This window comes from Macrobrachium rosenbergii, chromosome 27, assembly GCF_040412425.1.
Source record: "Macrobrachium rosenbergii isolate ZJJX-2024 chromosome 27, ASM4041242v1, whole genome shotgun sequence".
NCBI classification, from domain to species: domain Eukaryota; kingdom Metazoa; phylum Arthropoda; class Malacostraca; order Decapoda; family Palaemonidae; genus Macrobrachium; species Macrobrachium rosenbergii.
The window spans coordinates 3,963,797-3,980,496 of NC_089767.1; the positions used below are offsets into that span (position 1 = coordinate 3,963,797).

At 36.1% G+C, this 16,700-nt stretch overlaps 1 protein-coding gene across 25 annotated transcripts in view; it reads right to left on the minus strand.

The window, feature by feature from the left end:
* LOC136853358 (uncharacterized) overlaps positions 1-16,700 on the minus strand; it is a 302,232-nt gene that overhangs the window by 3,489 nt on the left and 282,043 nt on the right. For 14 of the 25 annotated variants that reach the window (XR_010857426.1, XR_010857433.1, XR_010857435.1 and 11 more), the window contains 4 exons: positions 10,676-10,822; positions 10,306-10,459; positions 9,639-10,093; positions 6,936-9,502 (listed from right to left, as the gene is read on the minus strand). Coding sequence is in view for 10 of the 25 variants with exons in the window: in XM_067128742.1 (XP_066984843.1) it covers positions 9,374-9,502; positions 9,639-10,093; positions 10,306-10,459; positions 10,676-10,822 (885 nt within the window). In the remaining 15 variants the exon portion in view is untranslated. The remainder of the gene's footprint in view (positions 1-6,935; positions 9,503-9,638; positions 10,094-10,305; positions 10,460-10,675; positions 10,823-16,700) is intronic. The other 11 variants (XM_067128742.1, XM_067128744.1, XM_067128747.1 and 8 more) reach the window with 3 other exon arrangements.

Here is a 16,700-nt window from a genome sequence, read left to right on the forward strand (position 1 = left end):
GAGGGAGAAAGAACATGATCAACGCTGTTGCGAGGGTCTTGGGCATCCTTGTGGATGCTTTATATCCCCCATTACAATAGAACCTCACAAGTGCTGTTCCTTTCATAGGAGGAAGGCATGTAGTTATGATTCTCTTTGCATGGAGTGTGTTGGCTCTATTTTTCCAAAGTGGGAGAAGCTTGGTTAGAGGAGGAATAGGAAAAAGAAATGTCCCCTGGCTTTTTTGGGGGGAATACCTTTCTGACAGTGCCACCAAACCCTCCTGGTTTCTTCCTTTCTCCTTCTTCCATCCCAATTCCTCTCTGCTGCTCCTTTTGGGGTAGTACTCAAGCTGTGCAGAAGTCTGCTAAGCCCGCTTTTCGGAGGACAAGTTAGCCATCTAACCCATGAACTCATCTTAGCTTGGCATTGCAGGCACCAAGAAGTCGTAGTCTCTAGAGTATCTGTAGAAGGTTTGGCCTACTCTGAACAGAAGAAAACAGGAGCTGTCTCCAACACCTATGTAGCATGCAACAGGATGATCAGCAACTATAGGGTCTACCTCAACAGGTCTACCTTTTCAGTAATAGAGGAAGCTGAAGCAGCTGCAGACCCAACAGCAGCAGCAGACACAGGAGAGATAGGTGCTGGAGACAACTCCCATTCTTTCTGACGGGTTGTCCAGGCTACTTGGAATGCTCAGAGTAGGCCAAATCTTCTACAGATACTCTAGGGACGACGGCTTCTTGTTGCCTGAAATGCCAAGATTAGAGGAGTTCATGGGTTTGGCAGTGGTCTCAATATAACAAACAGCAGAAAAGCTGTTTGAGCTCAGGGGTTCGCCAATGCTCGACCTCTTCACAATAGGCTGAACAGGAAACTTCCTACCTTCTGTTCCTTAGTTCTAGATCCTGGGGTGGTGATGGAGGATGCTTCCAACACCTTGGGACAATTTGGAAATTTACACCTTTCTGCCTTTCAGCGTCCTATATAGTGATCAACAGTGTTCATCATCCCTGGTTTCAGGAGGAATCTGGTGGCTTCTCACCACCCACAAGCTGATTGGTATTTCAATCTTTTGCCTCTTCTGGTTGAGGCACCAAGAGAGATTCTCCCATAGCCCATTCTCCTGTGTAAACCAAATGTTTACAGGTATCACTAGGCAGTGCACTCCATGCAACTTCACATTTAAAGGTTATCCAGCATATCCAGTTGGAGCATCTGTTCAATGGATCGTAGACTTTCTCACCAATCTTTCACCAAGACAGGCTTCTCTCACTCTATGCAGTGAAAGGCTATCACTCAGTCTTGTCGTAGGTCTTCAAACTTCAGGGTCTGGATCTTGCTACTTCAGTAGTTATCAATGCAAATTAAGAGTTTTGATCAGTCTTGTCCTCCTTGGAAGCTACAGCCTCTAAACTAATGTGTGATACGTCTCTCTTCCTCTGCAGTGTTACCAGGACTCCTTTTGAGCCTTAGTCACCAGGCTCAGAAGGAGGTTTCACTCAAGACTTTTTTTTCTTAGGTGTTGGTCTTGGTGAAAAGGGTGGGGGAGTTACACAGCCTTTCATATCTAATTCAGCACTTGGAGAGTTGGGGTCTCTCTTGTTTTCATTTGTGCTGGAGTGTGTGTGTGGTGAAGACTTTGAACACACCTGCTTCAGATGAGAGATTCAAGACCACTGCAATCTGATGCTTCACTGATGGTGAGATGTTTTACACCTTGTTCACACTGTTAAGTACTACATGGAAAGGACCTGCTCTTTGGAACCAGAGTGTAGGCAGCTTTTCTTTGGTACAGGCAAGTACAAGAAGCTGATAGTTTTTTCACGTGATAAAGATCTTGCACAAGAAAATCATCACATAACAGCAAAATAGTTTTGTCCATGTGGGAAGAAGAGTAGAATCCATGGACTCCACCATTTCTGGACTCCATGATCAATTAAATTTTTGTCTAATGCAAAACATGAATTGCTGACAGAGCAAAGGTGCTTCTAGGTCAAAAGGTAGTTCTGAGAGGCTGTGGAGGATCAGTGTGATTTTCTGTTGGAAGGAATGATCAGAGCCAGAATGCAATAGTAATCAGAAGTCTCTAAGGTAAAGGTGACATTCATTAGCATGGGAAAATTAGCAACTGAAAGGAAATATTCTTTTGATGACAATGTTCACAAAAGCTTCCTTACTTGCAGTACAACTAAAAGGGATAGGATTGTTGGAGGCAAAGACATCTAGCAATCTCGATGCAAACTACCCTTCTCACAGTAAATAAACTGGATAGTCTCTGAAGGCAATAGTGGAGAGTCTCGTGATTGAAGGGATACATTAATGATATGACATAGAAAGTGGAGCATAATCAGTTCTTGGGAAGCGTTCAAGGAGATAAAGGCAATCTAAAATTTAAACACAGCCTTCTGGATTGTCCATACGGGCATAATGATAACCCCAACTAAACTGTTGGTCAAGGAAAGAGGAAGTACAATACTTGGGCAACATTTTTGTGATGTCACTACAGGTGCATGTGAAAAGAGTTTCAAATACAGGACAGCATTTTGTAAACTGAGGATGAAGACTACACAGGCAATCATGTAGTTTTTTGGACTGAAAGGCAGCCTTAGCATAAAAACAGAGAACGAGAATACATGTAATGTTATCAACTCAAACAGAAGTAGGATCTGTTATACTATTTTACAAAGAACTTCAGGGTTATATTCTTGGTTTTCTAAATGCACAGGCTTCAGTTGTGATGTCCAACATGTGTGTCTGACAGCTAATGATTGTTTATCCTCTTGTTGTACTGGAATCGTGTCATTAATGTCTGGAAGACCTAATTATAAGTATATGAAATGGATGTGGATTTAAGAGAGCAGGTGGAGTTGAATACTTTTCCATAGCCACTGAAGAGGACCCTGCAGTCCCTGATGGGCAAGATTTTTTCTGATCCTCAGGATGGATGGAGGAGTCTTAAATTCTACAGAAGTGGACACAGCGACCATGTGTGGAACTTATGTGTAGAACAAAGTCCAAGGAAAAGGAGTGTTTGCCGAAGGGGCAGGAAAAATAAGGATTACCCAAGTTCTCATCCAAACAGAGGAATGGTTCCAAACAGGTAATGTGCTTCATTTTTTTAGATGGGATTCCTTAACCACAGAATGTGTGATGAATTTTCAACAAAGGAATTTGAATAACCTGAAAAGAAACTAAGGAAAGCTTGGATACTAAACTTTTTTTTTTTATCATATTCTCAACAACAAATAAAAAGACGACAAAATCCTCAGATATGATAAAGCAAGTAACCTAATGGCTAGTGGCAATACTGGAGCATAGCCTTGATTCCACGAAGCCAATTAATAAAGAAAAACACAAAGTTGATTTCACAAAGCCAATTAATAAAGAAAAACACAAAGTTGATACTGCATGTAGAAGAAAATAAGCAGAAAATCTACGCTGTGCACTGTGAAAAATTGTCATTTTTTCTTCTCAGAAGCTTCAAATCTATGAATGTGGATGAGAGAATGGGGATTATACGCCCCTTAAGGAAAACTTACTTCCCTGAAAGTTCAACAGTTATTAAGATAGAAGATTCTTCTTCTTTGGTTGCCTTCAAGTACACATCAATTGACTAAAACATGACAGCATCTTGTTTCTAATAAAAATACATTCCTTTTCAGCCATTTTCCTGTGAAGTTGGTAGTAGAAAAGAAAGCAGTAATCAATGCTACAAGTATTCAGTAATTTTAAAATTAAGGATGAAATCACTCACCAGAAGGCTTATAAAATGGGAAAAGTTGCTATATTTATGTGTCCTGAATATTCATGCCTTTTTTTTTTTTAGTATGCATTCCATCTCTCTCTCTCTCTCTCTCTCTCTCTCTCTCTCTCTTTTGTGTGTTTCTTGACTCTCTCAACTTACTTCTCATTTTTCTATAATCCTTGTCATATAAAGATTCATCCATTGTCCTTTTTCATTTAATACACATGTATTTTTATAATCTTACTTTTCAATTTTCAACTCTCTCCTTTTAAACCAGTATCAGATTCTTTCAAAATTTTCTGAAACTTCTTTTCACTATCACACATCATCATAGTTTTACTGACAAGCATCCCACCTTACAATAACTCATAATACCTACAACTCTTTGCTTTTATGCACTCCTACTGTACAGTGAAAGTTGCAATAAAAGCAATTCCCACAGACAAGTGCTTGAATGATTATTTTTCTAGTGTTTATAAACATGGTCACTGCAAAATAATGTTAATAGACTTCCCTTATTAAGCAATGACAAACAGCCTCTTAATTTTTAGAAAAAGACATTACTTAGAAAATGGGCTGACTACTGAGTTTGCAGTTTCAACACCATTTTAACATGTATTGCAAAGCCTGATTTGCAGTTGAGACATGCTTGAAAGCAATGTCTAAAGTATTACCTAAAGATTATCAGTTCTGAGTTTTCAATGATTCATTTTTACTTTAAACCTGAAGGGCATGATTTTTTGTCTCTTCACAGTTTCTGGAAGTTAGTGGAAACGGATGAATGCTGTACGTCAATTAAATTAAACATTTAAAGGGTTTTATTATGGCCACTGATAAATAATCATAGTGTAGTTTTATCAGATCGCTGGGAAAAATTTCTGCTCCCAAGGGCTGGCCCAACCATAAACAATGGGACAAAATGAGGAGCAAGAAAAAAATAAAGATGTTGGACAGCCCAATGGAAAGAGAGCAAAAGAAAAAAAAAAGACATAACAGTGCAAATGAGGGACAAACGGATACTTCAAAGAACTTTAGTTCTGTCTAAAGCATGCTATGCAAACTGTATTGAGAACAGCAGTGTTTTCTTGCTTCAAGAAACTATTTAGTGAGCAAACTTGAATTTTTTTAAAATTTCACTAAGATGGTTGAGTACTGAATTATCAAGGATAAAAAAAACAGTGTCAGGACAAAAGCACTGAAAAATAGTTATTCAAATGACCCCTGTGAAGTGCTGATAGGTAAGACAGATTTATCTCATCATTACAGTAAAATAACACTATAAATAAAAAAGAAATTGACCCATGAGAAAAATACAGATTACTTTAAAAATTTTTCATATCGTGAGACCGTAAGAAAGAAGCTGAAGAAAGAGTACAAACAAAAAAAGGCTGGGAGGTAAAACCAAAAAATTTGTAGAGGGTTAAATTATGTAGAGGTCTGCTTGCATTGGAAAGGAGGTACAACATGAGTTAATTTTTGGACAAAAAAGAAAAAGATGGTTTAAAGAGCGGAACTCCAAAAGAATCATTTCCACTGGATACGAGAAAATACTGCAGTATCAGAATTGTAAAAACCAGTTGAATAAAGAACTAGCAGTGAAGCCATGTTTGGCTAGAGGCAAAATTGTCATCACCTAGTATGGGAATTCTTTTGTCATCATTATTTTTGTCTCTTTCAATAGCTGCAACTGACTTCAGTTGCGATGTCTCTTCATAACCATAATACCTGTAATGAGGAAGACAATGCCATGTAACCACCCTTCAAAGGCACACAAATGAAAGTTACAGGATTACCTAAGGCAGTAACGTAATATAAAAAATATAAAGTTGAGCTACGACCTCATATTAGAAAATAAATAATGCTATGCTACTCTATAGACAAAGCTACATCCCTAAACATTTCACTATTTTCCTACAAAATAATATGCATAGTTAATGGAGAGTTCTTATCTCCAAGTTTATGGCAAAATTATATATACAGTAGATCAATAATACACAGTACTTCAGTAAACAAAATGATGCTCTAATCACTGAACAAAACAGAAAAGTGTAAATACATCTGCAAAAAGAAAAAAATTCCACCACATTAATTATGTCCACAAGTCATACTCCCAAATCAAAATCAAGACATAGCCCAGAACAAGAAAGAGACAAGCCACAGTTCAGACATGGCATAGGCATAAAATTAAACCACAAAACATCCAGTGTCAGGTAGTACCCACAAGTACAGAAAAGAACTCTCAGTCATGAAAAAATCATTTCCTTCCAGAGACAAAGTATACATGTACTTTACTTACCTTCCTCTGTTATTCATACCTCTTTTAATGTATTTTTCACAATATAACAACTTATTACAAAAAACTGTTAAAGAAACCTTGTAAAAATGCATCTGCACAAGTCATAGAAGTCAATATGTAATATTAAGTTACAAGCAGTTACTGTACTTACTTAATGGTTACCTTACGGAGACGTAAGTCAACAGCATCCACAGAATTTTTATACAATCAGAGGGCAATTGCAAGAATAAATGTAGAAAAAAAAAAAAAACAGGCTGGTCAAGAAAATGATTATCCCTGGAAACATGTCTTGTACAAAAAGTCGTCACCACAAACAAATGAGAATACAGTCAACTTCACCATATTTGACATACCATACATTAACCTCTTTGAAGTCAAGATAAATGTTAAAGTAGAAACAGTAAACCCAATGATCACAACAGGAAATATAATCAGTCCTGGACATATTTTCTGCCTGTACAGTGCCTACTTAATTCCCCAACAAATCAGTTACCTGAGCGCAAGGAGCACAGCACAGACAAACCACTTTTCATCACTGTTGTTGGCAGAAGCCTAATAAGATTTAAGTGCAAGTGTAACATACTTATACAAATATATAACATTCATTGATGGAGATAAATACAACCATTTACTGCAAACTAGGTCTGTTAATCATTTCACCCTGAATATTATACTTTCCAAAGTTTGTGATACCTTTATGATATTTGTCTCAAGATGGCGAGAAATTTAATAATTCTGAAATATTTAGAAATCTGTTTGGGGAGTCTACTGCCAACAAAGTGTTACTGTGGTACTGTCTTGAAATCCTTTCATGCTTGCAAGATTTTCATGATTAAGATTCTGTACAGCTAATAGAGCTTTGAAATAAGAAGCAACACCACACACTGGAAGAAAAGTTCAAGTGAATACCTCAGTTCTGAACCTTTAAGATCCACAGCCATGCACGTGCATCTCAATGACACAGTACCATTGTTTCACTGCCCTCCTTGTCGATGTTGTCGAGACTACTAGTAGATTTTGATTCAGTAGCTGATGGTGGCAGGTCAGCATCGCTGAGTGTGAGGTCTACACCTTCATCATTAAATTCTTGGGAGCCTAAATTCTTTGGAGAAACATTTTCATTTAAGGAAACAGAAGTGAAATTTCCACCTATAGGATGAGTCTTCATTTCTGAGACACCCAACTTTCCCTTACTGACAGGAGAAAATGGTGAATTAACAGGCACAGAAGCATTTACAATGTTAACTCTCTTCTTCCTGTTAGGTTTGTTGCTACTACCGAGACGAGAGCTGGCAACAATCCTCCTAGTAAGAATAATTGGATCAAATTCCTCATCGCTATCTCCTGGAACATTTTCAGATAATGAGCCTGTGACATCAGACACTGGTGAAACTGGAGAGCTTGGTACTGGTTCTTCAACAGAAATGACAGTTACATGGCTGCCACTATCAGTGACATTCACGTTGTCACCGTGGAGGGTGGTTTTATTGTCAATTGAATCTCCTCCCAGTTCATTATGACTGTGTTTTACAAATATGAGTTCTGAGTCACTTTGAGTGTTTCCTTTTTCAGTAGTTGCATTAACTATATTTGGATCATCTCCAACATACACAATACTTGCATGGTATACACTGTCCTCACTCTCATTTATTGACGTGTCTCCTGAAAGTGTTATTATTGTTTGATGGTCACTTCCCATATCCAAGTTGAGAGGTTCTGTTACTTTGTCTGGCTTAGGTTTCAAAGTAACTTCTTCATAATTTTTATTCACTTTGGGTTGCATCAACTCTCGTGTTGGTTTCAAGTGGAATTGTGTTTCTTTTGTAGACACCTCAGGTTGATTTAATACATGTTTAGTATGTAGTTGAGGTTCAACCTGAATTAGAAATGGTTATAACAGTCTTGTTTTCTTCTTTATGTTTTTGAACTGTACTTCTCTGTAAACTAAAAGCACTCTTTTCTGATAGGGAAGTGATATTGGAATAAAGTTTCAAAAAATCAGACATACTTGTTTTCTTTGTCACTGTAGCTTTGGGCTGTTCTTTAGCAGAAGAATCATCCAATATTGATGGCATGGATTTACTCATGTTTAAAATGTGTTTTGATTGTTTTGACTGCACAACAGCATGGTCTTTACATACCTCTCCATCAGCAGTTCTCGCTGTTTCTATGTGTGATTCGTCCAAGTTAGATGCCAAAATTTGGGGTTCATTTTTGTCAAAATCATCACTCAAACTACTTGTTTCTGATTTTGAATCTTTATCAAAACTGATCTTGTCAACAACTGGACAAGTTGCACTTTCAGTTACAACTTCATCTAATGTACTACTCTTACTTTTATTACTTTTCTCTTCAGCTGAGAGATTGACAGAGCTGAGAGAATGTGGGGATTTGGCTCTTGCATTTGAATTAAGTTCAATGTTACTCACTGCCTTCTTAAGTGGAGACTTTGTCACTACTACATTATCATTTCTATATTGACCAGTAAAGTTAACTGTTTTTTGGTTACTGAATTCATCCTCAACTTTTTCATCAATTCTGTTTATTTCATTTAATGACATCTGCCTACGGTAACTTTTCAAAAACTCATGCATAGATCTCCTCCTTCCTTTTGGGACAAAAGCTGAAGAAGGTGGTATAGATAAGTCTGGCATGCTCTTCCTACAGTTTCTTGCAGAGAAATTGTTGGTAAATCCTTTTTGTTCTGCCACACTTCGTGTTCCTTGTACATCTGATCTAAGGTCTAATGTACTTCTGAAGTTTCTTTGATTCCTAAACCCTGGGGATTCTTCCCTGGATAAATTTGTTAAACTTTGATACTCTGGTCTATGTTTGTCCTGAACTTTGATAATTGTAACTTGCCTTAGTGCATTATGGGTATCTGAATCACTGTCTGTATAGCCATGAGAAGTACCTTTCTCAAAATCAGTGAAGCTACTGTTACTTGAGAACCTGCGCATTGGTTTGTTTGCTTGCCATCTGAAAGCTTCATCAGAGGAAATGCTGGAAATTGAACCATAGCTTCTACTTCCTCTGCTGCTATTAATACCAGGGGTTACTCTACGAAGAGTAACTCCAAAAATAGTTTTTGTGTTAGTTTCAATTGGTAATGTTCTATATGAGTCCCTATAGTCTGGCGAGAAACAGGAGTCACTGTCTAAAAGACTGGAAGTACTTATGCTCAATCTACCATCCAGTGAATATGGAGTAGGAGGAAGACTAACGCTAGCTATGGTTGTTTGGTCGTCAAATTCTGAATCGTCGGGATCACTGTTTTGTAGGTCATTGTCTGATGAAGGGCTGATGTGACTACTACTTGCTGATGATTTATTTGGCAAAGGCCTTACCTCCTTGATGGTATAAGGTTTCTCAGTTCTTTTATTTAAATTGTTGGTGAAGTTACGGCTGTAGGGTTGATCTGTAGGAGACTTATCACTGAGAAAGATGTTCTTCTTGCCATAAAAAGTAAGAGTACCCTGTATGGAAGAAAAATAGCCATTGAAGCACGAATTGATAAAAATGTTTAAAATAGTTTGCAAATTATACTGCAACAATATACTGTAATGCTTAATTTACACATCTGTAAAAAGTAGAAATTCATTTCACACTCACATCTGTCTCGTGCTTGTCGAGGTCATTGACTCTTTCCTGGCTAGCCATGTCAAATTTTGAAGCTAACTTTTTGACTGAAGGTAAGATAGGAATCTCATCTTGAGTGCGAGTCGACACATCTGTCTCATTTCCATCACCATGGCTTTCTCCATCACTATATCCACTCATACTTTCCACTGACTGTCTGTGTTGTGGGTTATGTTGGTACCTAGACACCTTGTTCATACTGTTTAGATTAATACTGCTGATACTACTCACAGTGTTCACACTACTTGTGTGCCGCTGGTCAGCTGATCCCAAATTCCTCAGGTTGGAAACCTTTGTCAGACGAAGGTTGTCAACACTAGTATGTCTCTGGAGAGGTTCCAGAAGGACTTTTTCTTGTGGAGGAGTACTGATCGTGTCTACACTTACTGTTCTCCAGAGGTCATGTCGAGGTGGAACTAAATACACAGCTGTAAAATACATAAATGATATCACTTATACAAAGTTGCACCACAAAATATTTTCAATGCCTCACTGAATCATTTTCAATGACTTAGATTGACAAACAAAGTACTGTACTGTATACCAAAGTATACATATAAGGTTTTTTTTTTAATGTTTCACAAGATATAAATGAAGTTTCATTAAGGAAAAACATAATACAACTTAAGGTGCAACATACACTGGCGAGGATTGTGAATAACTTCTGCAGAGCTGTCAGATTGAATATTACTGGGACCTCTTGGAGCATGACGGGCATAGTTGGCTTCCCAGCGACGTTGTGTTTCATCAATTGTCTTTTGGAAACGAGCGACCTCTTGCTCTACTCGTGCAGACTACAAAATATTAATACTGAATGGTTAAAAATTCTGTAAAATGTGGAAAATATTGGACATATTCACACAGCATTTGATATACAGTACTTAATTCTAACAATCATATAATAAAACCAAGTTATAAATACAGTACTATATGAGCTGGCACACCTTAAGTACTTCATCCAAAACAAAAGTACAGTACAGTATTACCAAAAATCCACTACCACAGCATACCTGTATATCTTTAAGCTCATCTTTCCAGTCATTTGGCTTGGAAGTTTCAATATCACTTGCTCTTTCTTGTCTATTTAATTGTAAATTTGTAGCTACTCTAGAAACTGTAGTTCCACTGCCTCCTTTTTCAAAAATGTGTATATGAACCTGAAAAGTTGGAAAAGTAAAATAACAGTTTTTGGGCTAAAAAAAAGGTTTGATAAAAAAAGAAAGGTTATAAAGTTGCATATTCCAGTTTATGATTCTAAGACTCATGAAATTCAAGCTCATGATAACTTTCCTAGATAAAATCATGAAACTGGTTTGTAATACAGTACTGGAAATAATGTTACTGTAAGGCATTCAATAAACTTCCTGTGTGTCAAGTAACAAACTTTATCTAACTGGACATTGTAAAAATATTTAAGACCTAAAATACAGAATGCAGAATAAGGAAATGATATGTGCAATTCATTCTTGATCAAAAGGAATACGTAATACAATAGGGGAAGACACAAATGGCTGCACAGAGTTGGTGTGGAGGATATTATGATAGGGAAAAATATCTTGGGAGAAAGACTCGGGTGAATATAATCAGAAGGGAGTAGTATATCAATTCTGTCACATCGAAGGCTTAATGCAGCTAAATGAAATATATTTCAGAAGCTGAAACAGATTGATTTTCACTGTGAGAATCACATGACATCAAAGGAAACAACTGCACTGATATATCAAGTGGCATGTGCTTAACACAACAATACAATAGACTGCTGTGAGCCATTTTGATAGTGAAGGGTAGAGAGTAGATGAAAAAAAAAAAAATTTACAAAAATAAAGGCACAGAAACTGAGAAAGTACAAAACGAGTAATAAGAAAAACTGTCACCAAGTACAGAATCAGTAAAAGCCACTGGAAGAAAGCATAACAAAGGCAGCAGCAGTAGCATATGGTGCTACATCAGGGAAAAGACGGAGAGAGAGACATGGTGGAATCAAGGTGCCTCAGTAGCAGTTGATGAGAAGAGGAGAAATCAACCAAGCTTTGCATAGGACAACAGGGAAGAGGATAAAAGGTGTATACAGTACTGTATATGGGGAGAAAAGGAGGGAGGAAAACAAGGGACGAGGAAAAGTTAAGAGGAGTTGTGAGAAGTGGAAACCAATTTTCAGCACAACAAAGGGAAAACAGAAAAATGGAAAAGACATAAAAATGGAAAAGACATAAAAGAGACAAAGTATACTGAGTGTGAAGGTGAAAAAATTCAAAGTAAAACGCAGGAGGAGAAGGCAGGATACGAACTTTTGGGGATGCTGAGTCATTGCCTTTTGATATACGTATGGTGGTACTTTACAAAGTCTGCCTCAAAGAATTGTTGGCCTAACCCCACTCTCATGGTCTTACAAATTTCCTCTGTATACCTATTTAAAATTTTACTTTTAATCAGTCTACTTACATTGTCCATTTTGGTGCTACATCTGCCCTTTTCTCAGTTTCTGGTGATAACCCTTGCTAATAAGTTTCCCCATCCTTGCTATTCTGATTATTACTATACTGTACTGAGACTTTTAACCAAGCCACTGACTTCCTGTTCTTAACTCTTTACATGGCTGGCATAATGGGGTTGTTCTTAATCGGTATATTAATTTTATTTAATACATTGCAACTCCTTAAAAATGTAATGACTGGATAAGCTGAAAATGTTGAAGATTCTGGCAGGGACTGGGTCATTAAATTATTCATCAAATACTAATGGGTCAGATGAGGGTGGCTAATTCAAAGACAGGGTAACACTACTACAATATGGCTTCCTTTTTGGAAAGGAGAAAACTGAAATCAAGCATCTTTTAAATTTTTTATCCTCAGATTCATTATTTTTTCTTTGTACAGTACAGTATTTGTATCAATGATTTTCTTGAAATCCCCTGCTATCAGCATCATTTACGATTAATTATAGTTTTTACCAGTCATGCACCTTGTCATCTCGGCTCTTTTCAGAAGCTTTTTCTCAGTCTTATTCAATCTTGTGTGATAATGTTACTATGAAAGTAGACTTGGTCAGCATCTTCAAGTTTCTTCAGTTGCTTCCAAGACCATTTTACTTCTTGTCTATTTATTAAGTACTATTCATTACCATTCCAAAATTATTTTTAAATTTGAAAACTGAACAAAACCTATGATTGATCACTCCAAAATATGCTAATTTTTACTTCCAAATTATGGCAGACAGGTATGGAGGGTTCAGTTTTCAAATTTAAAAATAATTTTGGAATGGTAATGAATACTGAATAAATAGACAAGAACTAAAACTGTATTGGAAGTAACTGAACTAACTTGAAGATGCTGACCAAATCTATTTATCTTGGAAGCCATGTGTGTTTTTAACACACTGAATATACTTCAGAGAGGGTTCTTAGGATTGAATTGGGCTTATTCATCCTTGTATGGAGTACAATATTGTTATCCATAGGGTAAGGCTCTCCATAAAGCATTCCTCTTTTTGTGTTTAATCAATAGTCTCTGGTTTAATCAGTGACTCATTTTTGCTCCTAGTCTAAATTCACTTTAATTCCTAAGTAATTATAAGGTCACCAATCTCTGTTTTATACATACTTGTGTTACTTTTATCAATGCTGTATATTTCATTGACCACTCTGTCAGCCTTTTTGTAAATTTCAGGGTTTGCAGTCTAACAAAAACTGTTTGAAAAGCTGCAAACTTGAGAGACAACCAGTTTGATCAGTTATTCACATCATTCACTTGTAGAATGTGGAACTTTGCCATTCAGAATTATTTCACCTGTCTTAGTTTAAGAATCGGTTTTGTTATTACTTATGAAATAGGTTTTGTTATTACTTATGAAATAAACTTAAAATATATATAACATACTTTTATACATAGAGTGACTCAGATTGGGGAGCCTTGATTACCCTTTTCTCTTTTACTTAAGGAAAAAAAAGTAAATACAAAAAAAGACCTAAATTATACAGCACCCTAATCCATCATTCTATTTTTAAAATAAACAGTTCTATACCAAAGTGGCACTGTTCACAAGTTCACACAGCAGCTTTTGCTAAATCCTTTTGTTTACCATTTTGTACGCACGAAAGTCTAATCTCGTGTCATAAATACACCGAAGGTTAGAGCAGTATAAATTAATCTTTATATAACACACAGGTTGATATAAAATCCATTCTTGAGAGGCTCTTATACATAAAGTCAAATATTGAAGCTTTTTAACAACGATAGTATATTTATTGCATATTTCTAAAGTAAAAGGCATTTAACTACTGTAATTTTATATTCTAAGTAGATCTAGTAACCCTTTATATCCATGTTTATTGCATATTTCTCAAGCACAAGAATATTAACTATTCTTAGACTCTAATTTTACTCACTGACCTTTTATGTCCATGAGGGGAGATAAAAGACAGACATTAAAAATTCAGTAAGCTAATGTCTGCAACTTGAGGATGGCACTTATGCATATTTAGCATAAACCATGAACCATATTGACCAATTGTTCTAACAAGTCTTATAAAATATGCATGCATTGTTTTATGATATCTGATACCACTTCTCTAATCTTCCAGCAGTTAAGAAATTGGGGATGAAATAAAAAAGTGGAAGTATATTTTCTTGCTTCAATGATCTGCATAATTTTATGCATCATAAAAAATCAATTTTGACTTTTTCCTGAGGCACCTTTGCCTCTATGAGTGGTTATACTTGATTTGCCTTTCCATTTATTATTTTATAATTGCATTTGGCTGAAATTCTATTTTCCCTGCATGAAAAAAACTAGTTATGTTAAATCTACACTGGATCTCCAGAGCATGGGTACTAGAACAGAAAAATAAAACTGAGCACTTATAAAACTCAGAATAACAACAAAATTATGGAAATACACAAGTGAGAAATTAACTGAAGACATTACTTGATAAAAGCTGGGTAGCCTGACAAGTATGTGGCAGAGGAAGATTGTACCAAGTCAATTCCAGGTTGCAAAACATCCATATTATGATCCATACTACTAGAGTATACCATTACTGTTTGGCCTAATATAGAATAAGTTGTGATAATATTAACAGTTGCAAACGTAGGTTTGTAGACTACACTGGTATAAGAATTGCCTTCTAGGATAAATATGCAATATTATATAGTAAGGACAAGTAAAGTCCCCAAGGATCTGTAGAAGCTGCTAAAGGGGAAAAATTTTGGGTACTTAAAATCATTCCACCCATCCAGAAAGTTTGCGCCATTTTCCTACTATATAAAAACCATTCGTTACTTCTTTGCCTGTAGTTTAGAAGTGTGAAATAAGCATTTCAGACAGAGGAGTAAGACAGGAATCTTCTTGATCTTTTCTGACCAACAAACTTCCTCATTTTCCATTACGGTTGTTGCTCAGATGGCCAGGAATATAAAATATACTCAATCATACAGAAATAATTTGTGATGACCTTTTTTGATTCAGTGTTATAAATGAACTCCTCCTTGAGTCAGGATGACAAATTTTTTTTTAACTACATTTTGTATACTCAGCATGAGAAGGAATATCAGATATGATAGAAATATGCATGTAGAAACTCATCTAGATATTTTGTACTACAAGCATAAAGCTAGAGTTTGGGTTGATCATCACAATTTTTAATATTTGTTATTGAGGGGGTAAAATGAGCAGAAAAGTAATAATAATTCTAAGTATTTGGGAAATCAGGTAAGGGATATCTACAGATGAATAAAAAATTACGGTTAACCGATAAGAAACTTCCACAACTGTTTACGTATAAATAAATATGCTTTTTATGTGACTCTCCACTCTTTTCTTTCAACATGAAAAACATTTGACCAGTAAAGTGATAAACTGAGCTTTTCTGCAACACTGTACAATATTACTCAACAATTTTGGAGTCCTTTGCAAAATACTTCATTCTCAACCTAAATATGTATCATGTATATAGTGTACTTCAAGATAATACAATTTTTTTTTGTTTTCTTTAGTTATTGTTACCTCAATATATAATAAGTATCCTTCAAAACAGACATTATAAGAGTTAAGGCCCTAACTTATTTGCACACAGTATATAACTTGAAAATGCTACTGAGATTCAAACACCAAGATCTCACTTGCAAACAGCAGATGTGAAACTAACAAGAGCAGTAAGTTTCTGTGTTACTTGATCTTATCAATCCCAACTGTCCTCTGATCTGATTAGAGAGTTATTTCATCACACATTTTTATCTCTTTTATCTAACCCCATTGCTAATCAGAATTTTATCTCAAATGTCAAACTGACAACACAACTAGTAGGCTGGAAAATTGTAATTAAAAATTACTTTTTAAAAGTGTTACAAGAAAGAGAGAGAGAGAGAGAGAGAGAGAGAGAGAGAGAGAGAGAGAGAGAGAGAGAGAGAGAGAGAGAGAGAGAGAGAGAGTGTGTGTGTGTGTGTGTGTGTGTGTGTGTGTGTGTGTGTGTGTGTGTGTGTGTGTGTGTGTGTGTGTGTCCACTGAAGATAATGAAACAGTAATAAGCACTATTGTGCCCCCAGTTCTTTACACAAAACTTCTCAAAATATGAGAGTTTATGTATAAATGAACTGAGTTACATAAAGGAAAGAATTAAAAGTCTACAATTGAAAAGATAAGCACACTGCTTATCTTACTACATCAATCAGATACTTATCTTAAGAAGGGAGAAGTTCTCCAGCGATAAACGAATAAAAAATTCTTCAAGCTCCAATATGAGGATACATTTACTTTAAATGTGAAACTAGGTTTTGAAAATTCTGAAAGATTTACTGAAAAATATCTGAACAGTTTTTCTGATACTTATTAATTCCTTCTGGCTGCCTCACTATACTGCTTAAGTATATTTGGCTAGGTTGAAGCTGAACTGAACAGCAAAGTTATCCCTACCCTCAGGCAGTCACATAACAACAACCAGGCCGCCATGTCTCACATTCACTCAGTCACTATCAGTAATCCCAGAAAGATCAGTCTGCTTAGGAATTATCCTCACTTCATGCTAGATACGGAGCCATATTA